We start from the raw sequence: 27,842 nt of genomic DNA, 5'->3' as shown, positions 1-27,842 counted from the left end.
ATGCAGCTATTTGAGGAAAGAATATCCAGACAAAGGGCACAGCGATGCCCGTGTGCTGAGACCCATATGGAGCGTGCTCCAGGGACAGCACAGAAGCCGGGGTGCCTGGAGCCAGTGGGAGAAGGTGAGCAGTGAGGTAAGATCAAAGGTGCAAGGCTGGACAGCAAGGCCCTATCAGCCTCGGTGGGTCGGGGAGAGCAAAGGAGCAACTTGATCTCATATTTTAACGTAACTGGCCCAGCTGTGGTGCGGAGAGCAGACTAGAGGAGGGTCAGGGTGGAAGACCAGGTTGGCCTTTTGTTTTTGCAATCCAGGCGAGAGAGCATGGTAGCTTGGATGAGTAGTTCTGTCAGATTCTGAAGTCTTTGAAGGTAGAGTCAATAGAATTCACTGAAGAACTTAATATGGCATTGACGGGGGAACCAAGAAGTCCAAGGTTGGGGCCTGACCAGCTGGGGAGTGGCATCGCTGTTCTGGGGACAGACACATGGGAAACCCAAATATGGTTTGGGCACATTAAGTATGAGCTGCCAATCAGACATCTGTTGGACATTCCACGATCTGGTCCCTTCCTCCCTTTCATGTCTCTTCTCTACTCTGAACCTGTATTCCAACCAGATCACCTTCCTTCCTATTTCCTGAATGTTCATTAGATTCCTGTCTTTTTCCCAGGGGTACTCTGCCCTAATTAAAAATGTACCCACCTTTACTCAAGTACCAACGGTCCACCCCCATTGAACAAAAGCCTAAATGCCTGATGTATGTCCAGAACAGAGAGGAAGGAACACATCAGCATCCCAATGCTGTCCTGGCCCTGTAGAAACTTACAAATAGATGGGAAAGGAAAGCAGATGTGCCCTCAAAAGAGAATGGTAAACTCTGGAGTACTGATAAGAATAAAAAGCTCAGAAGAACAAGCAGAATGGGTTCCACAAGTCAGGGAATGCCTCCTGCAAAGAGGGTGCTTGTCTGTGGCTGTAAACAGCTTCTCCATTGGAAGCAGCTCCCGTTACTGGCTACCTGCACCTCGCTGAGCCTGACCCCAGTTCTGAGCAATGGGTCTACTGCAGGGTGGGGGCGGGGTTTAAAGGAGATACTGAAGGTTAAGAACCTTTCATGGTACCAGACACACAGTAGGTCTTCATGTGAGGTCTCCCATCTGGAAGTGAGTGTAGCCTGCCATGATGTGTGTGTGCCTTGTTAGGGACAAACCCAAGCATTCATTCCACTGTACTGTATCCCTGAGAATGCTTTCGCCCATTTTATTTGACAAACTACAAGTGAGTATCTATCTACTAAGGGCCATCTCAACTTTTATTTTCTCAGTATCTCAGGACCTCTCTGGAGACCTCCAGATCTTTATGATCTAAGTCCTTGGTGATGTTTCCCCCAGTTCTGAGCAAGGCGGGATCCACTTTCTAGAAATCTGTATCTAGAAAAGGAGCTGTTAGCACCTTCAAGGCACATTCACACCCACCCACCCCCCTCCAGTGAGGTGCCCAGCCATCCTGGGCAGGGGAGAAACTGCCAAATGGAGCTCTGTCTTCCAGCAGACTGCTTGGCTTGACCAGAGAGACGGGGGCGGAGCCAGAAGCACCTCATTCCACACAGGGCCCTCTCCTCTCACAGACAAGGAAACCAAGGCCCACAGAGCCCCTTCATTCCCTCAGCCAGCCCTGAGGTTCCTGAGAACACGGGCATCTCAAAAGCGACAGTTCCAACCCCCCAAGGGTAATCATGCACAACACATGTGAATTTAAGTTGACATCCCTTGGGGGCATCACCAATCAAAATCACCCACCTACAAACTGTGCACAAGGCCCCACCCCAAGCTCAGGAGAAACCCCCCATCCACCCCCAAATGGTCATGTTGGTACCTCTGGCTTCCATACCCCACCCCACCACTCAGCTGAGGCAGGCAGAAGAAAGATTTCAGCGTGCCGTCCTAGCAGCCGGGAGACTGACCGGCAGACTGGGTCATTTCAATAATTACAGAGAAGTAATGGAAAATTTCCAGGATTTCCCAAGGAGTGGGCTCTAGAAGCATTCTCAGCCTGGGTACAGGACGTCTATGCAGATGCTTCATGGGAAAACACTGGTTCCTGATTTTGCACTGGGGCTCAGATTTGTAGGTGGAAGATCAGGCTGAAATGCAGAGGCCTGGCTGTGAGTCCGGGCTCTGCCACACTGGGGGACCCTGGATGTGAAATGATTAAACACGAGTGCCATTTACCCAGTGCTGGGTGTCTGCCAGGCATGCTGGGCTGGAGGGATGTAGCGTCTCACTCAGGGGACCCAGGCAGCCGGGGGACGTGGAGGGGAGCCTCATCTCATCATCTCCATTTTACAGACGAGAAAACTGGGACTCAGAGAGGCCAAGTCACCAATCACCCCAAGGTCAAGGTCCGATCTCTCAAACCCAGAGCCCTTCTTCTCTTGAACTGAACTAATCTGAGCCTCAGCTTCCCCACGAAGAAAGAGAATTGGGCCTGTATAAATTTGAAGCTGTCTTCCTGGGCTTCCGAGTTGTCTTCCCAAGCCTGAGGGGGCGTGGCGTCCTCTCCCCAGGCCGCTGGGCGGCTGGTGAGGTGGTGGAAGGGGAAGAATTAACCCAAGAGCTGCGCTCAGGGAAGGAACTAGCGCCTGGTGGGGGGAAGGGGGTAGGTACTCACGTCGATGTTCCTTAGGATGACGCACTTTCCATTGGTGTAAAGAAAATTGTTGCCCCTGGGGTCGCCGCCGATGATTTTGGAGACACCCCTCTCCACCTGGGGGAGGCTGGCGAACACCTTCTCTGCAGAGACACAAACGCAGCAGGGCACATGAGGGGCAGCCCCTGCCTCGGCCCCCCGCCGGGCTGAGGACAGAGAGCAGGGGAGGGGAGGGGGAAAAGGAGAGGGGCCCTGGGCCGGTCTCAGCCGGTCACCTGTTGCCTCCACCCGGAGGGGCGGTCGCCACTTTGAAGGAGCGCAGGGGACTGCGCGACTTCCTGGTTCGCGCTCCCCACCAGGCCATTCAGGGATGCGGCGGCTCCGCGGGGCTCCGACCGCATCGCCAACTTTGGGGGACGCCCCCGAGGGCGGCGGGGCGCTCACCGGCTTGCGCCCGCACCCCTCCCCCGCGCCCCGGGGACCCCTCCAGGCCGCCCGCTCCTCGCGCCCCGCCGATGGCCGAGGGGGCCAGGCAGGGCCGGAGCCCATCCCGGGGGCACCGGGCCGCGGCACTTACTGATCTCGTATGGCATCCTTGCCCACTTGTTACCGCGCAGCGCTTGCCGAGAGCCTCCGGGGCCGCGCGCGCCGAGAATCAGACGGGGCCGAGGCCGAGCCGGGGACAGGGGCCGAAAGGCGGCGCCGGGCGTGCGGTGCGCGGAGGGGGCGGTCCGAGGCCGGGTCTCCGAGGCCGGCTCGCGCCCTGCCCTGCGCGCTGCCGCTGAGGACGCGCCGAACCCGGAAGCGCAGCCCCGCACGCGGCTCGCCCCCAGCTTTGACCATATATAGTCAAGCGCTCAGCTCGGAGGCTGCGGCCCCGGCGAGCCTGCGCGGACCTGGCCGCGCCCCTCCCCCCGCGCGGGCCCCGCCCAGGGCACCCCGCCTCCGGAAGTGACGTCACTCACGGCCCTGTGAAAAGGCGGGGCCAGCCGCGCTGCGGGTCAGAATGCTGTTGGGAACTGGTGGGCGAGGCTTGTGAAGGTTAGGGTCGCTGGGGGAAGGGTGGGCGGAAGGTTGGGGTACTCGAGGTTGCTTCCTGCTGAGGTTTTGCGGGCGCTGAAAGCAGCGGAGCGCTCCGGGGAAGCCTTTTTCCTGCCTGTGTTTGCGTAGCGGGCGTTCCCGAGCCGCCAGCCTTCCGGCCGGGTGGACGCCTGCTGTTTGCAGAAGCTGTGAGGCGCCAGCTTGGGTTTTGCAAACATAGGAGAGTGCTTTTTCTTGCTTTTTAAAGCGAGACTAACTGGGAGTCGCCCTTCCTCGAAAAAAGCAGCTGGCAGGAGGAACTTTAGGGATGTACCTTGCAGGGCCGAGCTCTCTCAAAACTTCCTTTTAGTAAAGCTAGGAGCCATAGAGCAAAGGGGATGTAGGTTCGAAGAAAACTAGGGCTTATTTTCTAATGGAGACAGCAGAAGGGAAAGGGAGCTTCCTTGTAAGATCGAGGCGGCGGCTCGTTGCGAGGGGAGAAGCAAGGGTTCTGAGGTGTTACTGATACTTTGAACCTCACCTTTCAGCGGGGGCTGGGGGCTACTGTCTTTCCATCGGAATTGGCGGGGCGGGGGGAGGAGGGAGAATGTGAGAATATGTTAAAGGACCTGAAGCCCAAACTCGAAAACCTCGGGGTGATCCTTGACTTTCTCTAATCCACTGGAAAATCCTGTTCGCTCTGTTTTTAAACTGCATCCAGGTTCATTTTTTGCGTCCTCCACTTAATAGGCCTGCAGAGCCCTGAAATCGTACCTGGGTTAACGCAGGTGTTTCCTATCTGGCCTCTTGGCTTTTGCTCCCCGACCTTCACCTTAGTCTGCTCTCCCGACTGCAGCCTGTTGGTTTCAAAATTGAAGATCAAATCTGTTCCTCAGCTTAAAACTTGTAGGCACTTGGAATCTCAAAATTAAAGCCAAAGGGATTAACATGGCCTCCTGGGCCCTGTGTGATGGGTTCCATGAGATTCCATCTTACTCTCCTTTGCCTTCAGCTCTGCTCCCCCTTGCTTGCTTTCTGCAGCACGCCAGCTTCCTTGGTACCCCAGGAATGCCCCAGGCTTGCTCTTGCACCTGTGGGGTCCCCCCTCACCTCTGTTCGCTACCTGGAATTACTCTGAAAAGTACTTAAATGCTCTGCTCGCGTCACTTTTTTCAGTGACCGTCCCCTACCCTGACCACCTTATTTTGAACTGCAACCTTCCAGCCCTTGCAAGTGCATTCCTGATACTCCATTCCCTATTCTTGTTGGGAGTGTGTCCCTGGCACAGGGTAGATGGGAAGGTAGTTTTGTGAATTGAAGGACCCTAGAAATGTTGTGTCTTTGTACATAAGGGTGAGATTTCTAAAGCAGAAATGAAAAACAAGTATTCTACGGGTGGGAGCTGTAATTAATTATTCTGAGAAACCAGGATTTAATTATTACCCTTATTGGGACTGGGTTAAGAGCAGGTGTGATAACTTAAGTTCATCCCTAGGGCATCTATGTAATGCAAGGACTGACTTGAAAGTAAAACAGGCCTCAGCCTCTAGCCCTTCTGCGTGTGGGTAAAGCCTCATTGGACTAGGTGAAAATGAGACTATAAAGCAAACTTACTTAGAATTAAGTTCCAAACCCCTGGCAGGATGCTAGGCTCTATGGCTCTTTTAGCTTACAAGTAAATTAGGTTGGTCTGGGGGCTTGAGAAAAGTTTGGGTGTGGTGGGGATGCTGGCCTTTATAAAACATAAGTCGCAGACAGTGTGACTTGGCAGGGAGTTGCGGCAGTTGGAAGGAAGAGGGATGCGGGGTGCTCTTCTCTGGGGTGATCCTGGTCTGGTGGTTTCAGCTGTAAGGGCTCAGTGATACTTGAGCTGTGGCTAGCTGTGTTTCCAGCTCTCCTCGGTTTCTCCTACTCCTCACCCACGCCTTTAATACAACCACCTAACAATGTGCCCTTGGCCTCCAGTGGGGACCCTGAAGCGACTGTATTCCAGTGACTCACTGCTGTGTCAGTCCAGCCACTTTTGAGACCCTCACTTCTGAAACTGCCTTCTGGCACCTCGGGCGTGTCCCAGAGAAGCTGCCTAGGACCAAACCAAAGCGAATGAGACCAGACTCCTTTGGGGGGTCCCTTCCTGCAGTGACCAGTGACCCCATCTCTCTAGCTGCGCTGGTCAGAAACCTCACCCACCCATTCTCACCCTCATTCAATCCTTCACCAAATCTGATCTCTTTAGATTCCAGAGATTCAGGCATTCAATTGCGCTACCTCCCACCCCGGCCTTCTATCTCACAATAGAGAGCAACATCCTCTGCAGGCCTACAAGGCCCTGGGGCACCCAGACCTAGCCTGGCTCTCAAGCTGCTCTTTCACCGAGTCTTTCAGCTCTGCCACTGGCACAGCGCCTGCCTTGGGGCTACTGCACCCGTTTCCGGGCCTTCCCTGACACCCCAGTTTAAGGCCAGAGTCCATTCAACTGAATTCATAAACTGTATGTAAGCAGCATTTAACATTTCTTGCTGTGCCTGCTGGATTAATCCAGCTTGCTTACCCCTGCCCCCGCTGTAAACACCATGAGAACAGGGACCATGATTTTCCAATACTTAGTGAAGGGCCTACCAGACAAGCTAAAGGAAGCTGCTGATTCTCATCCTGCAGAGAATGAGCCCCAAGCTCATCACCTGACTTTGCACTGAATTCCAGAGCACGTCAACTGTGTCTCTTAAAAACATGCACTTTGGGGCAACTCCTTAAGTCTTTCTCCAGGAAAACTCCTAGGCTGGCTTCGGGGAAACTGGTTGCAGTTACCTGAACTGGGTAACTCGGAGGAAACCCTTAGTCTGGCTGTAGATGTGTGTATGAAGAGGCTTTTACCTTTGCCCCCTTTGGTTCTGCCAACTGCTTTGTAGTGAAAACGAGGGCTCAGGATGTGCGGCCCTCCGGGAATCTGCCCTCAGCCCGTGTTGCCTCCTCCATAAATTGGGAGTCTATACAGGGAGTCTGTACAGAGCTTTGGGGAGAAGCAAAGGAGCACCTGGGCAGGTGTGCTGAACTTCTGCCTGCTCAGTTTCAACGCTCGTGTTCTCACGTCAGGCTCTGAGGAAAGGGATCTCCTTCCCGTTCGAGTGCGCTGGGCCCCTGCAAGAGGGCTCCGTGCCAAGTGCTGGAATGAGGAACAGGGAGCCAGGGTGAGCGCTGCTCCCTCCAGGAGCTCAGGGCTGGACTGGCCCGCCTCTTGGAGGGGGACGTCGGGATGTGCTGTGCGCTAGGGTAACCTCCCCATTACTAGCCCTGCTCCTCTAGGAATCTTACTTTTTCCTGGGTCCTTCTCTGTAACGTGTAAACAAGCTCAGGTAAGCCACACTCAAGAAGCATCTCTAGAAAGTGTCCCTGGGAGCGATCACCTCTGTCTCTCCTACCTTAAGCCAGTCTTACTGCCATCACCTTCAATCGGCTTCATGAGCAGACCCTCGCCTCCAAATTCCCCGATAATTGAGCCCAGGTTGGATCAAGGGTCCCTCTGTTGCTGAACCAGTTTCATTCGCCTGATGAGTACAGCAAGCCAAATGCTGAGACGCTGAGGTCTGTAGCTGAGAAAAGGCTTATTCAGGAGGCCCCCAAGTGAGAGAAGACGGGAGAACGAACCTCAAATCTGGCTGCCTGAAGGTGAGGGGCTTGGCATACTTATGGGTGAAGAGTATAGGGTGGATGGAGATGCAGGGGAAGGTGATTGGAGGCAGGAAAAGAGGTAATCGCTGCTCTGCACATTGTATCTGAGTTGCATGGTTCACGGGGCTCGTGTTCAGAAAATGGCAACGTTAACACGACCTGAGGGTGGTTTTGGCCCTGTGACGGCAAAAGGTCATCCATCAGACACTCACGCAGGCCCAGTTGAATGGTCAGTGGTCTTGACTGGTTTGAGCTGGGCCAGAACTAGCTCCAAGTTCCTGAAAAACACTTAGGCAACTCTTCACTATTACTGACCCATGTGTCAGGTGTTATCTATATGCGGCGGTTAAAGGAATCTCTTGATAAATCTAGGCTCAGGTGAAGCTTGGAGGGGATGCAATTTGCAAGAACAATTACAGCAAGCTTGATGAGTAAAGGCAAGTTACAACTTATTCAAGCAAGTTACAGTTTAATGGCTCTAGTCTTCAGTTTCACAACCATAGTCCAATTAGCTATGAACTGGGGTGGTGAAGTTGCACGGGGCAAACTTAGCTACATGGTACCCACCTTGTGTCCTGGAAACCTGGGGCGGGGCATGGGGCTGCCCTCCTAGAAGGGAGAATTATTGAGGGCCATGACAGCAAAAGCTCTGCTTTTGTCCTCCACACCTTTATCAGAGGATTAATAACGCAAAACCCTGACCCGCCTATAGAAACTTATGAGTGTTAACCTCTGTAAGTTCTTCCAAGGCAAGAACAAGAAGTGAATTCTTACCTCCAACCCTGTGTGTGAGCTTGTTACTGGGTCCCTCCTTGGGCTGCTCAGTTGAAAACAAGAAACAGTATTTCACAGGCTGGCAGGGCTCTGGGCTTTGCAAACAGGTGAGTATCTAACACCTCTAACAAGTTCTGTAAGAGTTTGCAATTCCTTGCGAGGCATGGAACCTTGCATATAAAAAAATTTCCCCTCTGAGGTTATGTCCAGTGGATGTACAAGTAGCACTGCATAGCTTCAGCCTAGATTTAATAAACATAGCTCAGGGGATATATCCTCTTTACTCAAGTTACTGACCTCATTTCTTTAAGCCATCACCTCATAGACAACAACCTCCATTATCTGATCCTTCTAAGATCCGGGAGAGGAGCCCACACACCTGGTTTCAGAGACTCGGGCCTAAGTACTTCACCCACTCCTCCCCGCAGGTCAGCAGTCACTCCATTCCCCTGCTCCCCTTTGCTTTTTGCACAAAGAACTCCCATGAGTCATACAACTAACACAGCCCCACTTGCCTTTCCGCTGCTGCCTGAGACTCAGCATGGTGGGTGAAGTGCCCTGAGGATAGGTGACGGAGTCCAGTCCTCACCCCAGCCTCCCTGATTCCCTTTCTGGAACAACAGACTTCTGCCCTTGCACTCACTTTCTGTGAGTCAGGTACTGGTTTTTTTTGCATGCTCTTGGGTCAGGTTATGACTTGGCCCAAGTTCAAAAGCAAGGGACACAACCAGGATTCAAAGTTGGGTCTGCCTTCTCCAGAGCCCAAGCTGTTGTCCTAAGCACATGAGAAAGGGCTGAACTGGACAGACCAACACTTGTCAGCCTTAGTTGTGTTCTTGAATAGGCAACTTACTCGATCATGTTCCAGGAAATGGTAGAATCCAGTAGCTCTTTCAGGCAAGTTCAAGGATGACGTCAATTACCCTTCATTTGAAAAGGTTTGCCCTTTTTGGGCAAATATTCAGAATCAAAGTGCTTTTGCCTCTCAGTCCTGATGCCAGAAGATGACCCAACAGTCTCTGGCTGGCTGTGTGGTCGGTTGTGACGCTGGGCTCTGGGCACTGTTCTGTCCGGGTGGCACCCAGGAAGCAGGCACTTGGCTGCAGGATCTCTTGGCGTCCTGTGTTACTGTGGAGTGTCTGGTCTGAGAGTCATGCTGGTGCCCTTGGTGATGACATGGAGCCTTGGGTCAAGGGGGCTTCGCTTTCTGCAGAAAGCTTCCCAGGTGTGTCCTTGCACTCTAGTCTGGTCAGCACTTGGGTCATTCTCCCTGGCCACTGCAGGTGTGGAAAAATTCTGAGTCTCCATAACTGAGTGCAGGGTGTCTTCAAGTCCCAGTTCTGCAGAAGTGGCTCCAACCCCTGCCCCAAATAACTGAGGATCTCGGACTGCCGAAGCATTCTAGAAATTCTTCCCGGCTTCTGCCAACACCTACTCCAGACCAGTGCCTCTGACTCCTTGGGGCATCACTGCTGGCCATCTCCAAACCCGCTTCACATATATTGGTCGTTTCTCTAGTCCGCCTCTCTAAGATGTGAGGATGCCGAACTCCTCAGCCTGGCTGGCGTGGCCATGAAGTACTTCCGCTTCCAAGGGCAGAGGGAGGGTGGTGTCTGCGGCCCAAGACAGCTCTGCCTCGATGCCCCCAGCTTGAGTCTGGGCTTGGAGAAGGCCCACGCTCCTTGTCCCTGGTTGGGTGGGCTCCAGTCTCTACTGATGGCATTGTTGGGACTGGATAGTAAAGGCCTCTGTATGCAGACAACATGAACTTTAAAGTTTAAGTTGGTAGATCCAAAGGGAGATTGCAGAGGGTGAGGCTGGTGTCAGAGTCTCAGCTTATTTATCTCCAAAGTTAGTGCATTAGGCAGCACCACTAATGTACATCTGGGAGTGGTAGGCATCTGGTTTTAATTTCAAAAGGCTTGCAGTCTCCTCTGGCATGTCCGTACCATTGAAGTCCTATGAATCTTTGGGCTGTAGTTGTCGTTGGCGGTTGGCGCATCTGTGTCCTCTTGAAATTCCCAAGACTGGAGGATACTGCAGTGTTGGCCACAGTTGGAGGCTTTAGACACGTGGGGGAGGATGACCGTGGGTCCTTGGGGAGGCTTGCTCCTGCAGGGTCGAGACTATGTAGGTCAGGCAGCATGACTTCTGCAAGTCAGCCATGCACCCGCTGTCTGCCTAGTGTGCTGTGGGTGTTGAAGTGATTCTCAATTACTGCACCCCTAGAAACCAATGGGAAGAGGTCGTTTAATTCCAGGAGTGGTAGAATCAAGAGAAATGTTCCCAGGAACACCACTGTGAACATCTAAAACTTGGAAATTGTAAGTGCTTAATCCCAGGCAGAGTAAGTGTGGAGTCAGCCATTGGATGGATGTCAGTTTACTTTGTCATGACAGTTCAGGATTGGTTCACAGGAAGTTTATTTCAACCCTTCCTTGGGTTCCCCACCCCCCAACCACTCCACTATCTAGTGTCAAAATATTGAGTATCACCCTTGATCGTGGGTAGAATTAAGAAAACATACTTAAAGGATGTTTCCAAAAAATTTTGGCCTGTGTCAACTCATGGGATCATGTTTGTTAGTTGAAATATCCATTGCATTAATGATGGGCATTGAAAAGTTAGACACAAATAGAAAACCTAGTGTGCACTAGGCCCTGGAATACTTTATATCCCTTTGTAAAACTTGAGCTCCTCATGGGGAAGAAGCATAACCTTGCTCAGATACAGTTGTTAGAAGTACATAACTTGGAAGAATAGCATCTTGGGTGTCATCTCTGTAGCTGGAGGTGCTACAGAGACATGGGGCATGAGGTTCCTCACTTTCCTAAGGTGCTGGAATATCTTCTGAGAGAAGTGACCTTAATTGAAACTTACAGTGTGTGGGGTGTGTGATGGGGACAGGGAGTAGATAAAGACGTGAAGGCAATGGGGTTTCAGGGTGAGGAAAGGAGCCCAGTGATGGCCGATTTCTGGCTTGGGCAATTGGGTGGTAGGTGATCTAGTCACTTAAAAGCTAGGCCACCAAGCAGATGATCTGACAACATGCTTTGCAGTTGTAAGCTTGGGCTTCCAGGGGCCCTGCCATGTGAGGAGTAGAACAGCTTGGGGGTAGTCTGGTATCTTTTGGTAGTGCTTAAAACTAACTTCTAAAACACACTGCGTGTTAAACATATAGTGACATTCTTAGAGTTGCGATTGGACCGTAATTTTCCTGGAGTAGATGACATCATGCAGCTAAATCTCCCATGACTGTTGAAAGATTTAGTTCCTCAGGTCCATGGAAGAGTCCCAGCTATGGAAGTGGGGGAGATGTACGTGTGGGTCCATGGTCATAACACTAATAGATGAAGACTTTTCAGGGTATGAGCATTGCTGGGCAGTGGTCTTTGGCTGTGTCATGATAACTACCAGCAGCTAGAAGAACCAGTTCTCCTGAGTGCCCTGAGGTGGGCCCTGGGACATGGTTCTGAGAAAAAATGTGTACCTTCTGTCTTGCATTGTCCCCACTTGATACAAACATCTAAATTTAGAAGGCACAGCTGTCTAACATCTCAACCTGGACAGAAAGAACTGTCTTTAACCTTAGAGGATGTAGAGTCCCAAAATTATTTCCCATAAAGCTACATCTGATTAGGTAGCAAATCAACCAATTCCTTCTATGGCTGACTCGTTAATGATGATGAGCTAAGTTATGCTCAGTGTAAAGGGAATTGGCTGAGTTAATAGTGCTGGGATAGCACATAAGACTTTCAGTGTCGATAAGTGAGCTCCAGACTAAGGGAGAGTGGGTATCTTGGCTGTAAAAATACTTTCATTCCCATGGCAAATTAGATCACTAACATGACAGCAAGTAAGACATTTAAATGAGATAGCAATTCTTGATAATCAGCAGCTGTGCACACAACTCAGTTTAGGTAGGTTTGGTTTTGTTTATGTTCAATTCCAGGTTAGCTCAAAGGAATCAAGGTACCCAAGCTTGAATCTGGCCCTGTGGACAGGAAGCTAGACTGTTTCAGACGATCCTTTATTGGATGGAACGTACACACGAGTCTCGGCCTCACGGATGTACTGTGACACAGGATATTTCTAGCTTCTTGCCTGCCTTGCCTTGCCAACTGTCTATTCAACTTCTATAAGTGGTAGAAGAGTATTTTGAGACTTCGAGCAGATAGTAGATAACGGTGCATTGTAAACTGTAGAATTACTCTCCAGGCATGTGGCAAAATCAACACTGACTATGCATCTATTAAGTTTTTACTGTGTTCCAGACACCGTGCTGTGTGCCCAAGATAAATCAGCTAAATGGCTGATTCTGCTAGGCTATGTAAGGACTGCTACCGTCTGGTGTTGGAGACAAACTGCTGTGGCAAGGGTTTTATCCTGCAAATGAGATTGGATTACTCGTGGGGAGATAACAGGAAGGTAGTCTGTAACCAATGGAAGAGTCTGAATTCAGATGAGGGAGGGCAGCTCCCTACCTCATATGACCTGTGAAGACCTCTTAGGGGAAATGGCTTTGGAACACAGCATCACTTTAGGAGTTACAGTATGCAAATTGAGGCAAACCTTTTGAAGCTTTTTGGCTGGGAAACCTCACCAGATTCCTGCCTGAGTGCCTGTCGTGGTCTTCCAGGCCCTGGCTTCTGGCTCTAGCTTTCTTGGTGCTGGATCCGTGACTGCACTGAGTCCTGCAGTACACTTCTCCTCCTGTAAACTCACCCAATCCGGGCTTCCTGTATGTGGGGTGGAGCTTTGGGGCCCAAATCCAACCTTCATTTCCTTGCCCTTGAGGTTTCTAGAAGGCAGTGCCCTGAAGGAACTAATGACACAGAGATGAGCCCCTTTTGTAGTGGTAAAGCTCTGTGGGGAGAACTTGGCTGAGACTCTGGGCTGGTCTGGCATTAACTTCTCACCAAGTGCCTTGTTTTAATGATCCAGTTGAAGCTGGAGGCCAGCCTGTAAGAATGAGCTTCCTGGTGTGGCTGTTGGCATAGCCGGGGGCTGCGTATGCCGGAGGACGACTCTGTGCCTGTGTTGGCTGGAGTTTAGCAGCTCTTATGGCTGTGACTGGCTTTAACCTGCATGGGTGTGTGGACTCAGAACAGCTGGAGTATCAAATGTGGCCTCGACTAGTGTCCTGAGGTGCTAGGCTCCATCTGGGATTAAAACAGAAAAGGAGTTTAATCTGACTCACTTGAGGCACACTTGTCTGCAACCTCAGTCTAAGCAGAGCTCAGGATTTGAGCAGATTTTCCTGGTCGGGGTCTAAAGAGGCTTGAAAGCAGGTAGTGATAGGAGGACACAGCACCAGAGCTTGTGACCCAGAAAGGAGCCCAGCTGGCTGTCGTGTACTGAATGAGTCTCCGTGATGCCTTTGGTTGGCCCCCTCTTGCTGGGGCCGCGCTCAGTAGGAAAACTCAGACTTATTAAGATGGTGTGGGTTGGAAGGAGTGTGGCATAGTGAGCTCTACAGAGCCCTCCAGAGGGTGATCCTAGTGAAAGAGACCCCTGAGCTTAGAGTTCATCCGGAAGAACCTGCTCAGGGATGCATTGCTGGCTAACTTTCAGAGCCTGCTCTCTGCGAGCCAGAACAGATGAGCAGATCGGGAGCATAGAGGCTCCACCCTTAAGTCTTGGCCTCCGTGGCCCAGGATTTGACTGTCCCCTGTCCTGAGTAGCTGGGGAGCTGACTCAGTTGTCTCAGGACTCCACTGAAGCAAACTATCAATCTCAGAGTAGCAGGTGTTTGTACCCTACATGTGCTAAGCTTCTTCAGACCCTGCCTGTCATGCAGGGGTTGCTAGGCTGGTGATAAGAACCAATAGGCTATGGGCACCTGGCTGTGAAATTCAAAGAAAACAGAGCCTTGCTGGATCTTTTGTTAGCATACAGATGCCTGAGCTGGGGGATGGAGTCTTGGTCTGGGTATATGATTCCCGCTCCAGTTTCAATCCTATTTGGACAAAGACCCTACGAATTCATGCAGTAACTCGGATTCAGTGGTTCCTTATCCCATAGGAGATGGAGTAACTGTCATTGGAGAAATTCCCTGAAAGTCATCCATGTGAACAGCCTTAAGTGAGCACTCGTCCCAAAACGCACCCCAGAAAGCACCAGGACTATAGGGAATGTGGGGCTAGTGGTCCCACGGGAGTGACTCTCCAAACGCAGTAAATGTGGGAGCACCTTGGATGCTTATCCTTTAGGACACATGTGATTATCCACCTTGGAGAATAACCCTGTCGGTTCCCATCTTGCTACATCCTTTGGGGAAAAATCGGCTCACACTGGAGAAAAACCTCATCCACTCACGAAACATAATGAGTCCTCTCCTTTCATATGTGTCCAAAGCCTCACTGGAGGGCAAAGGGAATCAATGTGGAGGTACCTTCAGCCTTTCAGGTAGTGTGAATCTCGCTGCACAAACCTCACTGGGGTTTAACGTTTCGCTCTTGTTTGCTGTAGATAAGTTGGTCTGATTCAGCATGGAGATTTTTTTTGCAAGACAATGATGTAAATCCTGTTAAATTTTAATGGTCAGAAATGTCGATCCTCCACAACCCCAGGCATGGCCCGTCTAGGTGGGCCACAAATCCTAACATTCAGGTCACAGCATCTATTCTTCAGTGGGTTATACTGAAGACATTGAGTTTAAGATAGTAAATAAAGATGGGTCCTATGTGAATTGGTCTGAAGTCTTCGTGGCCAGGAACCTGACTTCTGTGGGGACAGCACCTTGTGCTGGTGGCGCCTCGATGGGACTGCCTCATCCTGGTCTTTGCTGAAGTTGCACTTCTGTGCCTTGGTCAGTTCTCTGCCGGCCATCTGTCATGTTAATGCTCTAGTGCTGCTGCTGAAAAACCCTCCCTTCTGGGTGGAGGTGGCCTGGGAGGGCTACGGAGACAGACACAAGGCTGGCCTGGAAACTGGCAGATACTGCTCCAACTTTCCTGTTGAATCATGAGATGTCTTGTTAGCTGGTCTGTTGGTGTCCTCTTTCCAAATATGACTTGATGTTGGCTACCAAATTGCACGCGCACTAAATTACGGGTAGGTGAGATAGTGAGGAAGGAGGCTGGCTGTGGGGTCTGGATGCTACCAGGTTGTGATGGGCTCAGATGAAGTTAAATCCAAAGGAACTATAAGAACAAATGCCTCCTTTTAAAAATCCTCCGTTGTGAGGGTAAAGCTGCAGAGGTTGGCTTTACCTCTTGTGGTCCCACATCATGGGGCCTCCTCCAGATGAGGTGGGCCCCCCAGTCCCTGCCCCTGGCAGTGCCTGAATCTGGACAATGGTGTGATGGGGGAGGGGGGATCAGAGACCCAATCCTGGGAGAGTTGGGTCAACTGGCTAAGATGGGCAGCTGCTCCTCCCAGTAAGTCCCTTTGCAAGTGGCTTCCTCCAGATCCTGGACCCTGGAATCTGAGGGTCCAGGTAGGCCCTGGGCCAAGTCCTCCCTATGGGAATGACAACTCTGAGGTAAAACCAAGCTACGGCTTCACAGGCCCCACCCAGAAAACACGTCTGGAACTGCCAGGCAACATAATCTGATTTTAAAACCTTGACCGCCTTGCAGAAGCAGAGAATGTCCTGACTTTTGAGGCAGGTGGTCACAGGGGCCCTGGAGGTGGCGCTAACAGCTGGGAAAGGACACCACAGGGAGGGAGCTGTGAGCCCGTGCTGGGGTTTGCATGGCGGGTGGGTGTAGTTGAAGATTCGATAAACGGATGCTGAGTTTCCTTGGCTGTAATGGAATTGCCGTGTTTCCCCTTAAACAGAAGGAAGGGGATGTAGGTGAACATTGTAGGATGCTGCTGACTTCATGGTAACTGGCTGAAATGGGGGAGAAGACCTAGGAATGGCCTCTCCAGCCCTTTATTTTCTCATGTGCGTATGGTTGGGAACCTTATCCCAGGACAAAATGTCCAAGGTTCAGACTCCTGGAAAGAGGACGAGCTGTGTCCTCTGCTGGGCGCTCAGCAACCCCAGTGGCACACAGCTCAGCCTCTGAACATGCCAAGCAGGGCGGCCACACCTGCCGCCTGCAAAGTTCTGATGGCTGCACCCTGGGGCCCAGGACAGGCTACAGTCCGAATGGGCTTCCTGGACCGCCTAGAAAAAAAGATCGGGGACAAGAAATTCAAGAGTCTTTTGGTAAAGTCTGATGCCCTGGCGCATGGCAGTCCAGACTTACGTGGGACTTTGTCTATCTGCTTAGGGTGGTGGTGCTGGGGATGATTATGGCAGGTGGTTTGGGGGGCAATCGCTCCAGTGGACGTGGAGTTCTTCCCACACGTGTCTTCACGAATGAGAGGCACCTTGGAGCTTGAGGTCAGAGCAAGACAAAGGACTTCCTAAACTGAAGAATCTCTTTTTTTAAAAATTATTTATTTATTTCTTTACTTTTGGCTGTCTTGGGTCTTTGTTGCTGTGCGAGGGCTTTCTCTAGTTGCGGTGAGCGGGGGCCACTCTTCATCGCGGTGCGCAGGCCTCTCACTGTCGTGGCCTCTCTTGTTGCGGAGCACAGGCTCCAGACGCGCAGGCTCAGTAGTTGTGGCTCACGGGCCTAGTTGCTCCGCGGCATGTGGAATCTTCCCAGACCAGGGCTCGAACCTGTGTCCCCTGCATTGGCAGGCAGATTCTCAACCAAACCACTGCGCCACCAGGGAAGCCCAAGAATCTCTTTTTAAACCTAGGAATTTTGCCCTGTGCAGATGTTGGGGGCCTCAAAATGGACATTCCTCGTGGTCCAGGCTGGGTTGGCCTCTTCCCGCGAGATGTGTGAGAAGCAGTTCGCTGTGCTGGGAGAGCTTCTGGGGCAGATGCGTGTGGGAGGTCTGGCTTCTCCTACCCACCACAAAAGGCTACAAACACCAGGAGGCAGAGAATGCCTCCCTTGGGAGAGGGAACTTGGTGACAGGAGTCAAGGCCATAATCTGGAAGTCTGATAATATCACTGAACGCCTCTGCCTCTTAGTCACCATTTGCATGGTACTTAATGATATACCTTAGTTTTAGCCTTTCAGAATTATTTCGTCTTTCTTTCGCCAGATTTGTGTACTGAGCAAACCTGGAGGAGCGCTGAGGGTGGTGTCCTGGAGCCGTGATGGGGAGAGAGGCTGGCAGACAGTGTGGACTGCAGCCAGGATCCAGGGGAGTGCTTCTGTAGGGGTCCCAGTGGAAGTGGGACCCTCCCTCCCTGGAGTCGGTGCCCCACTGTGCTCGGATGCCATGACGGTGAACTTGCAGGACTTGCTGCTGCTTGTCACCTGATGTCAAAGTTGTACCTTCTCAGCTATAGTCTCTGCCAGACTGGAAGCTCCCTGAAGGCAGGGGCGATGTGCTGATAACAGCGGTGTTTCTGGTGCTCAGCATGAAGGTTCCTTGGAGCCTCCCAGGGGTGTTGAGTGCTTGGGTGTCGCCTCTTATGTGATCCGGCTCAGTTGTTCCGTAGGTTCTGTTGCTTCAGGATCACACTGGGCCTCATCTGCTGTCTCTCTTGTGAGCTCACTAAGGACAGGGAAGCAGACTTTCCTTAGCTCCTTCCTCTCGCACCAAAAGCTTGGTGCAGCCTAACCCGAGGTGTTCAGGCAGGACTGAGCCCGTGCTGCCGCCTGAGGAGCTGGGGGGCGGCTTCACTAAGTCCCTGGTCGGACAGGACTCACTGGCCCCACGGGGGCTGTCCCGTGACCCCTGGGTGCCAGAAACGCCTGCCTCCTGTCTGTGAGGGGCGTGTTTCTCAAGGGTCCTGTTCCCTCAGCTTTCGCATGTCCAGGTGTTTCTGCGGCAGATGTTGCCCCTTTAAGTGGAGGTGGAGGGAAGGACTTCTGGGTTACTGAGAATAAGGGGAAGAGTCTTCAAATGTGGACTCGGGCCTGATGCACGGGTGTTACCGAACTGGGATCCTTAGCCCGAAGCCCCGCAAGCCAAACGCTGAGATGCAGAGACTTTTGGCAGAGGAAGAGTTTGTCCATGAGGAAGCCCAGCAAGGAGACAGGATGAATCTCTAATCCACCTCCCCAATGGGGAGAGGCTCAGGGTACTTATGGGACAAAGAAGCAGGGTGGCCTGGGGAGCGTGGGGAATGGTGATTGGAAATAAGGAAAAGGTGAGGTAATCATTGTCCTGCGCAGGTGCAGCTAAGCTACAGGCTTCTTCATGGGATGCATGTTTGGAAAATGGCAGTAGGATCTGAGGGAGTGTTTGGCCCTTTGATGTCAAAAGGCCATCTTCGGACACTCGCACATGCCCATTTGGAGGGTCGATGTTCCTAACCAGTCTTAACTGCTGGGGCTGGAACTAGACAACAGCTGACTCCAAGTTCTTGGAAAACAACTTGGGCACTAACATCTTGAATCCTATGTCAGATACTACCTATAGGGGTGGTGAAGGGGTCTTCTAACTTTAGACTGCGTGATGCTGGGAGGATATGCATGTTTTGGTAAACAAAGCGAGTTGACCAGTGAGGGCAGCTTACAGATGATGAAGCACGTTACAGTTCAATGGCTCTAGCTGATGGCTACCCTCGGTTTTACACGGAGATGCCTTCTGAATTGTCACCAGATGGCACTTTCTAGGTGTCTGGGTCCTGGTTGCCTCCTCATGGGCTCCTGGGTTTATGTCCTCATGGTGAGATGTGTGGCTTCAAGGCATATGAAAGAGCCACACAGCTGGGGAAACTCCTCAGGGCGCTCTGGTACAAGTGGAATAAGGCCACATTGTGTCCTTGTGTCTGCTTCACTTAGAATCTTTGAGGTTTATCCATATTTGTTACATGTGTCAACGTTACTCCTTTCTAATGGCTGAAAGAGAGCTGGCATACATGTATCACCCTTCGTTTCTATTCATCTGTTAAGGACACTTGGAGTTTCCTTCACCCTTCGTTTCTATTCACCTGTTAAGGACACTTGGAGTTTCCTTTTGATTCTTTGATTCTTCACTCTGGTCTCTTCCTCGCAGTAAAAGGGCACTGGCCCCATCATGGGGCTCTACCTTCGTGACCCCATCTAAGCCTAATACTCTCAGAGCCCCCCACCTCCAAATACTATCACACTGAGGGTTAGGAGTTCAACATATGAACTTCAGGGGGGCATCACACTGAGGGTTAGGAGTTCAATATATGAACTTTAGGGGGCATAGAAACATTGTCTATAACAGCTGAGCTTTTAGCTATCTCATCCTGAAGTAGGTGAGCTGTTTTCTCCCCCAAAACATCTTTGGTGATAAAATACCTACAACATTAAATTTGCCACTTGAACTATCTTAAGCGTACAGTATACAATCATTACAATCAGTATGCAGTCGGTGGCAATCATTAGTGATGGTTGTACAATATTGTTAGGGTAATTTGAAAACTTGTTCAGCACTCTACAAAAACTCTGCAACTATTAAGCAATGACTCCCATTCCCCCCGTCTCCAGCCCTTGGCAACCTCTGATCTATTAATTAACTTGCTTATTCTCTATTTCATGTCATTTGATCGCAAAGCATTTGTCCTTTTGTCTGGCTTATTTATTCTAAATAACTTCAAATTTCATCCACGTTGTACAATATGTCAGAAATTCAATCCTTTCTTGGGTCTGAATAACAATCCATTGTCTGGATATACCAAGTTTTATTTCTCTTCACTGGTTGATGGATAATGGAGTTTCCACGTCTTGGCTCTTGTGAATGTTGCAGTCAATACTGGTGTACAGGTAACTGCTGAAATCCATGTTTTCAGTTCTTTTGAGTGTTTAACAGGAATGACTAGGACAAATGGTAATTCTGTGCTTAGCACTTTGAAGAACTGTCAAACAATGAACTGGTTCTGGAGGTGCTTCTATGTAGAAGACAAGGTCCTAAGGTCCTTTTGGAATAAGACCCCCCACAGGTGACAAAATCAACTCCTTGTAGTTTCATACTTGAAACTGAACATCTAGGAAGGTCATATCTGCTACATTAACCTCTGGAAGAGGAAGCCCAGCCATCCATTCAGGGGGTCAAGATTCTTTCTTCAAGGATACTTGTGGATCATTGGTGGTTAAGAGTCAACAGAACTGAAAGCTCAGTCCTTTTCTCAATGAATTCTTATATGAAGATCTTCCCTGTTAAGTAGTTTCAGATTTTGAAGCCATTGACTCCTTATCCAATGGCAGAAAATAGAAACCACGTTGCAGCTCTTCCATAGCATCTTGTTTCTGCCTCACGAGATTTCCTGCTGTACTCTGCAACACTTAGGAACATGCCTGACTTCCCTTAGGCAGCCAGTCTTGAGCCTTGAGTGGTTCACCACGATGCTTATCCTTTGATTTTGGGGGATCTTTCTAGGCCTTGTCCTCGATACCTGGGGGTAGAGGGTCTGTCTAGTGATGAGTAAAAATAGAAATATTAGTTTTAATCCCATCTTTCAGAACCAAGACTGGAGAGCTTTTATCACGCTTTTAGAAGTCCTTTGGACTGACTGGCCGTTAAAAGTTTACATCCTTACAGGAATCCTGGAAGGGGGCCAGTTCTATGCATTATAGGCATACCTGGAGATACTGCAGGTTCAGTTCCAGACCACCACAAAAAAGCGAATATCAGTGTCACACATTTTTTGGTTTCCCAATGCAGATAAAAGTTGTTTAGACTACACTGTAGTCTATTAAGTGTGCAATAGCGTGTACATTAAATTCCTTATTGCTAATAATTGCTAACTACCACCTGGACCTTCAGTGAGTAATAACCTTCTTGCTGGTGGGGAGTCTCACCTCGATGTTGATGGCCATTGACTTATCAGGGTGGTGATTGCTGAAAGTTGGGGGGTAGCTGTGGCAATGTCTTAATAAGACGACAATGAAGCCTGCCACGTTGACTCTCTTTCACGATTTCTCTGTAGCATGAAATGCTGTTTGGCATTTTACCCGTAGAACTTTCAAAACTTGAGTCAATCCTCTGAAACTCTGCTGCTGCTGCTTTTATTGACTGAGTTGCTGTTACATTCTAAATCTTTTGTCATTTCAATAGCCTTCATGGCCTCTTCACCAGGTGGATCCTTTCTCTTCTCTAAGAAGCAACTCCTCATCCATTAAAGTGTTATAGACCGCAGCAATTTGGTCACATCTTCAGGCTCCACCTCACTCTAGTTCTCTTGCTAGTTCTATCACCTCCATAGTTACTTCCTCTGCTGAAGTCTTGAACCCCCCAGTCATCCATCAGTGTTGGAATCGACTTCTTCCAAATTCCTTTGACTGTTTATTTGACCTCTTCCCACGAATGACAAATGTTCTTCATGGCATCTAGAATGGCGAATCCTTTCCAGAAAGTTCATGTACTTTGCCCAGATTCAGAGGAATCACTCCTCATGGTAGCTATAGCCTTATGAAATGTTTTTAAAATAATGAGACTTGAAAGTCAAAATGACTTCTTGATCCATGGCTGCAGAATGGATGTTGTTAGCAGGCATGAAAACGACATAAATCTCTTACATCTCCATCAGAACTCTTGGGTGACCAGGTGTATTGTCAATAATATTTTGAAAGGAATCTTTTTCTGAGCAGTAGGTCTCAACAGTTAAAATATTCAGGAAACCATGTTAACAAAATATGCTGTCATTCGAGCTTTGTGCCATTTACAGAGCACAGGCAGTGTCCATTTAGCATAATTAAGGGCCTAGGATTTTTGAAATCATAAATGAATATTGGTTTCAACTTATTCCCCAGCTGCATGAGTGCCGAACAAGAGTCAGCCTGTCTTAAAGCTTTGAAGCCAGGCGTTGACTTCTCTTCAGCTATGAGATTCTCTAATATGAGGCTGTTTTTTCTGCATTAAAAAAATCTGTTTAGTGTAGCCACCTTCATTAGTGATCTTAGCTAGATCTTTTGGATAACTTGCTGCAGCTTCTACATCATCAGCTGTTACTTCCCCTTGCACTTCTAAGTTAGGGAAGATGGCTTCTTTTCTTAAACCTCCTGAACCAACCTCTGCCTGTTGGTTCAAACTTTTGCAGCTTCCTCACCTCCCTGACTTCATATTGAAGAGAGTTAGGACCTTGCTCTGGATTAGGCTCTGGCTTAAGGGAATGTTGTGGCTGGTTTGCTCTTCTATCCAGAGCAGTAAAACTTTCTCCATGTCAGCAATAAGGCTGTTGAACTTTCTTCGTGCGTTCGCGTTCACTGGAGAAGCACTTTCAATTTCCTTCAAAAACTTTTCCTTTGCATTCACAACTTGGCTAACTGTTTGGCACGAGAAGACCTAGCTTTCGGTCTCTCTCAGCTTTTGACCTGCCTTCTTCACTAAGCTTAATCATTCCAGCTTTAGATTTAAGGTGAGACATGCGACTCTTCCTTTCATTTAACCCTACAATGGCCTCTAAGAATTTATTCATTGGCCTAATTTCAATGCTGTTGTATCTCAGGAAATTCAGAGGCACAAAGAGAGGGGGAGATACGGTGGAGTGGCCAGTTGGTAGAGCCGTCAGAACACAGTTATATGGGTGCCATTCATGGTGCCCCCAAACAGTTATAATAGCAACATCAAAGATCACTGAGCAGAGATCACCGTACCAAACACAATAATGAAGTTCGAAATATTGTGAGAATCACATTGTGACAGACATACAGTGAACACATGTTGGAAAAATGGTGCTGATACTTGCTCGACGCAGGGTTGCCACAAACCTGCAATTTGTTTAAAAACAAAAAAGGAAATGCAATGAAGTGAAGCACATAGATGAGCTATACCTGTGAGGCTATCCTGGCGTGTGGTCTCCTGCCCTTCACCACCTACCTGACCTGGAGTGACTGAGTCTGGGGGTCCTGGATGGTCTTCTGTGGCTGGACCTGTCTTTCCTGGTGAGAGAAGTACCCAGAAAGGGCTTTGGGGGCCATGGAGGCATTTTTGATAACTTGGTACAACCGTCTGGGGCACCTGCTGGTAAGGAGAGGTTGGATGTCCCAAGCCCTTTCTTTGAAGGTCAGCCTCAAGTACAAGCTGTGTGTTCACCTGAAGGGGGCTAGTGTGCCCACCTGAGTGGCCATGCAGAATGGGGAGGACGTGCACTGCCCGCCGGCTTGCCCTCTCCACCCCAGCACTAAACACGGGGCATCCTTATGACCCCAGGGCTTGTGCCCCTCAGAGCCCAGAGAATCTCCAAGGAGTTACCATCCCTGCTCAGTCTGAGTTCACTCTCCTAGAATAATTCCTGCTTCTGAGACGTAGTCTGTAGGCCTGCAGAGAAGGGGGCGCCGGTCCTTGTGCTGAGAGGCTCTGGCCAGAGGGAGCTGTTGGCCGAGAGACTGAAGAGAGGATTGAGCCCCTTGCTCTCACAGAGGGGAGGAGGCTGTCAGAGTGGCCAGAACTTGTCACACGTGTCCCCTACTGGTCTCCATTTGGTAGTCGAGTGCCGGCACTGCTGGGGGCTGGCCCGTGATGCAGCTTTGGGGAGGTGCAGGTGGGTAGGGCTATAAAAGCAACCTGCAGGTTAACCAAGTTCTTCAGGGTCATCTGTGATACGTGGCCTGACTTTCTGAGCTTCCAATAGTGTAAATTGGTTTTTTTAAGTGAAAACGTTTATATATAGAGACGCACTCCATAGACAGAGTGTGGGTCATTTCAGAAGGCGAGAGCGACCCCAATAGTGTAAATTGTGATTGAAGAGTAAACATTTACATGAAGCCCTTTGACTTACCTGTATATAACAAGAACTTTATGTTAAGGATCATGGTTTTTGTCTGTGAAACTTTGAAATGTATCACTTCTGCCAGATGGCAGTGAGTGGATTTGACAAAATCACCACCTTAACTGGCTCGTTAGGCAATTCACTTTTGCTGTTCTTGTACTGTGGGTATATTATAGTTTCAAAATATACACTGAAGCCATCCTTGGAAAATACTTGTCAGCTTTGTCAACTTGGGCAGGGTTATGGGCTTTCAAACTAGACTGTCCTCGTCCATGACTTGGAATGGAAAGTATAAATGCTGCTGTGCCCCATATTTCTGGCCCTTTATTCTTCACACGTTACTGCTAAGGAAAGGAATGAACCATCGAAATTACTTTATTCCCTCTGGTTATTGCATGACAAAGTGAATTTTTAAAATAAATTTATTTATTTTATTTATTTTTGGCTGCATTGGGCCTTCGTTGTTGCATGTGGGCTTTCCCTAGTTGTGGCGAGTGGGGGCTACTCTTCGTTGCGGTGTGCGGGCTTCTCATTGCAGTGGCTTCTCTTGTTGCGGAGCAGAGGCTCTAGGCGTGCGGGCTTCAGTAGTTGTGGCATGCGGCTTCAGTAGTTGTGGCTCGTGGGCTCTAGAGCGCAGGCTCAGTAGTTGTGGTGCACGGGCTTAGTTGCTCCGTGGCATGTGGGATCTTCCTGGACCAGGGCTCGAACCCGTGTCCCCTGCATTGGCAGGTGGGTTCTTAACCACTGCGCCACCAGGGAAGCCCGACAACGTGAATTTTAAGATCTCTTATTAGGAACATACTTAGACATACACATACATAGTGAGCATAGCGTAATATGTACGCAGAACCATCTCCTTGACTCCGTGCAATTTGTTCTTGATTAAATGCTCTCCAAGCCTCACCTGAGGCAGTTAAGATAGTCGGGTGTATTAGAGGTGGTCATGGGATGCTGGCTGTGACAAGCAGATGCCGCATGTCACTCATCGGTCTGATAAACAGTGAGCATAGAAACCATCTAAGCAGGGACGTTAATGTCAGGCCCTGGTCACCAGGATCACTCCACCTGCAGGTTGGACCTGGGAGAGGACTTCTCCCGAGTCCTGCTTAGCTTGATGTGACTGGGTGCCTTCATGTTAAAGAGAACGCATTTCCAGCTTCTCCAGAGATGGGCTTGTCTCATCTTAGCACGTCTTGCTGCCTGTGAACAGCATCCCTGGCTCATCCAGCTGCTTCAAGTTGGACGTGGGTGGGAGCTCCTTAGGGGTCTGTGTTCTGGTGCTCTCTGGCCAGGAGTTCATGTAGTGAGCCTAGCCAGGGCTAGCCCAGCCCTGAGCCTGGTGCAGGGCCAGCAGAGAAGATGTAGCTAGAGAAAAGACGTGCCCAGGCCTACCCTGGTGCTGAGTAGGTTTTAGGGGTGTTCCAAGATTTCGGTTGTCTAGGTCAAAGTCTGATGTTCGTAGGGAGCATAGCATCTCCCAGGGTGGGCTTGGGAGACCAGAATGTCAAGCTTCCACAGGCTTCTGCTCTCCATGTCTGCTGTTGTGATGCCCTCGGGCCACCAGGTGGTGCCAAAGGACTCCCCTCAGCCAGCAGCCAGGCGGGAAACTCTGGGGACTCAAGAATGGGTTTTGAGGACATCAGTGGGGAATCTTTCCTCTGCCTAACCATCTTTGCTCTTGCCCTGTTTTCCTTCTAGGTATCTTGGTCCTGTGTGACTTGCCTCCCCCTATACCAAGCTCACCTACCTTTTGAAACGTAATTGATTCCACTCCTGCTGGACAGCCTGGGATCTGGCTCGCCCAGGGTGCTGCACTAAGCAGGTAAGCTCATTTCTTCAGAATCCTGTAGATTGTGAACACCGTGTGATGTTACTCATGTGGCCTCAGGCATAAGTTTTCATCTGTAATGAGAAATTCTTATCTAAAATATTAATATAAAGCCTGAAACTTCTGTTTGAACCATGATTTTAAAATTGAACTTGACGAAGGCACCAGAAATTGTTAAAGGATATAAGAAGCAGTTAGGCTTTTTCTACAAATTCAAAAAGCCTAACGTGACAAATCACAGTAATCTGAGGTAGCAGTTACCGTGTTTTACTTTGAATCTAAATCTTTGATTTTTGAGTACTCAAGGTACAGGGGTAAACCATAAAATTCTAACTTCATGACTCAAATATAGATATCCAGCAACTATTTGTAGTGATTCTAGCAAAGTCTAAAGCGTTTATTGAAACATACTTTACATATATCGCACATTGGTAACATACCCAGTGGTCTACAACTACATTTCAATCGCTAGGCTTTCAGGAAAATCTAAATCTATCCAGACTTCCGCTACTGTTGAGAGAAATTTCTTAAGCTTATGGTTTAACTTGCCAGTAAAGTGCTTCCTCTAGAAAGAGGATTTCTGTTGACACTAGAACCAGGAGTGAGAGCCCAGCCCCAGGCTCCCAGGTCGAGATTCCATAGGCCAGGACTGGCTAGAAATCAGACAGACAAAGAGCCTTCAGGACTATTCCAAGAATCTGGCAAACAACTTCGATGTCTGTGTTTCATTAACAGCCTAAGGGCACTCCAAGTATATTACCAGCAGAGGTAAGGACAGAATAAGTTGTCTTGACCTACTAAAGGGACATACAAGGGCAAGCAGAAAAAAGGGTTCAAACAGGATCTTTACAAGATGTTAAACTATTTCTGTGATTAATGGTCCTTAGCTCTAAAAACGTTAGCTTTCTCCCCCTTTCACACTTGGCTTAGCTGCTGCTCTGATCTGCAAACATAGAATTTTTTCTTTTGAACATTGATTGTCTTTTTTTCATGCACTGATTGGGAGATTGTCTGAGATGTCAAGTTTGAGAGGGGAGCCTCCCGGATCAGACTCAGGGAGGAACAGGAAGGGCTTGGGGACAGGCACACACACACCTCTGCTCAGTGCCAGGGAGGGTGAGGCTGCATTCTCCATCAGTGCGATCTCCACCCTTGTTCAGTGGCCACCTTCACTGAGAGCCAGACTTCTTCCAGAGAAGCAGAGATGTGAATCTGGAAACAGTACTGGGGAGAGTGTAGCTGAAGCACTGCAGCCTTTTGGGATGGGGTGGAGGCAAGGGAAGGTTGAAAAGCTAGAGACCTGCTGGGTCTAAAGGGATGAAAATGCTGGGAAGCCCAAGATTAAAGTGCCAGGAGATTGGCTTCCTGGTGAGAGCTCTCCTCCTGGCTTGCAGAGACTCTCTTGTTTCATAAGGTAGAATGCAAATGAACTCTAGTCTCCTGCCTCTTAGAAGGACACTAATCCCATCATGGGGGCCCCACCCATATGACCTCATCTGAACCTAATTACCTCCCAAGGCCCCACCTCCTAATGTCTTCACACTGGAATTAGTGTGACTTGCCTTCACACTGGAATTAGTGCTTCAATATGTGAATTGGGATGGGAGGTGGCCACAAACCTTCATTCCTAACAGAGTGTCACTGAATTTTGGGCTCAATCTGACTAATCTCACAAACATCAGACTTTTTAGTTTGCCTTTCTCAGAGAGCAGATGCTGAGACAAGGATACGGGTGGTAGGTGATCCCAGGAAGCATAAGTGAGAGTGAGGAAAGCAGTACTGGGGAAGGAGAATGTCAAAGGTTGTTTTAAAGTGGGTTTACTATGGGAATCTGGGGTTCAGTCCCGCTGGGGAGCCTCTGATATATGGTACTGTGTAATGCTCATCTGATAACACCCCCATGTGATGGGGTGGTTGACAGTCACTCAGTGACTATCTCTCCTTCATTAGCTGGGGAGTGGGCACCCTCAAGAACATTAACTCCCTTGTAGTTTCCACTTTGTGGCAGAGCGAGCTCCCGTGGTACTAAGAAAGTAGTCAGGCAAACACATGCAGGCATTGAGGTGGGGAAGCCATGGATGTGCTGGAGAGGTCTCCCGAAGCTGCTGGTGAACTTGGGTGACCTGAGGGAAAGCATCACATTCCTGATTCTTCCTACCCTTTGGACCATGTTGAGTAGACTGCCACTGATGCTTTACCATGGTTGTACTGTTATCCTCTGGGAAGCATATGCCAAGAGAATTAGGACTGCTG

General features: G+C 49.6%; 1 protein-coding gene and 1 long non-coding RNA gene across 3 annotated transcripts in view; one reads left to right on the top strand and one right to left on the bottom strand.

Annotated features, from left to right (window-relative positions):
* The window catches only part of WDR1 (WD repeat domain 1), a 40,322-nt gene extending 36,887 nt beyond the window's left edge, over positions 1-3,435 (bottom strand). The window contains exons 1-2 of one of the 2 annotated variants that reach the window (XM_036852059.1): positions 3,229-3,435; positions 2,673-2,794 (exon numbers count right to left, since the gene is read on the bottom strand). In XM_036852059.1, the coding sequence (XP_036707954.1) occupies positions 2,673-2,794; positions 3,229-3,244 (138 nt within the window). In that variant the 5' untranslated portion in view covers positions 3,245-3,435. The remainder of the gene's footprint in view (positions 1-2,672; positions 2,795-3,228) is intronic. The other variant, XM_036852058.1, reaches the window with a different exon arrangement.
* Positions 3,436-7,233: 3,798 nt separating this feature from the next.
* Positions 7,234-27,842, top strand: part of LOC118895207 — an 80,279-nt gene continuing 59,670 nt past the window's right edge. The window contains exons 1-2 of the long non-coding RNA XR_005019904.1: positions 7,234-7,337; positions 25,460-25,583. This is a non-coding gene — a long non-coding RNA (uncharacterized LOC118895207). The remainder of the gene's footprint in view (positions 7,338-25,459; positions 25,584-27,842) is intronic.

This window comes from Balaenoptera musculus, chromosome 5 (genome assembly GCF_009873245.2).
Source record: "Balaenoptera musculus isolate JJ_BM4_2016_0621 chromosome 5, mBalMus1.pri.v3, whole genome shotgun sequence".
Taxonomy (NCBI): Eukaryota; Metazoa; Chordata; class Mammalia; order Artiodactyla; family Balaenopteridae; genus Balaenoptera; species Balaenoptera musculus.
This window is presented reverse-complemented; position numbering and strand designations above follow the sequence as displayed.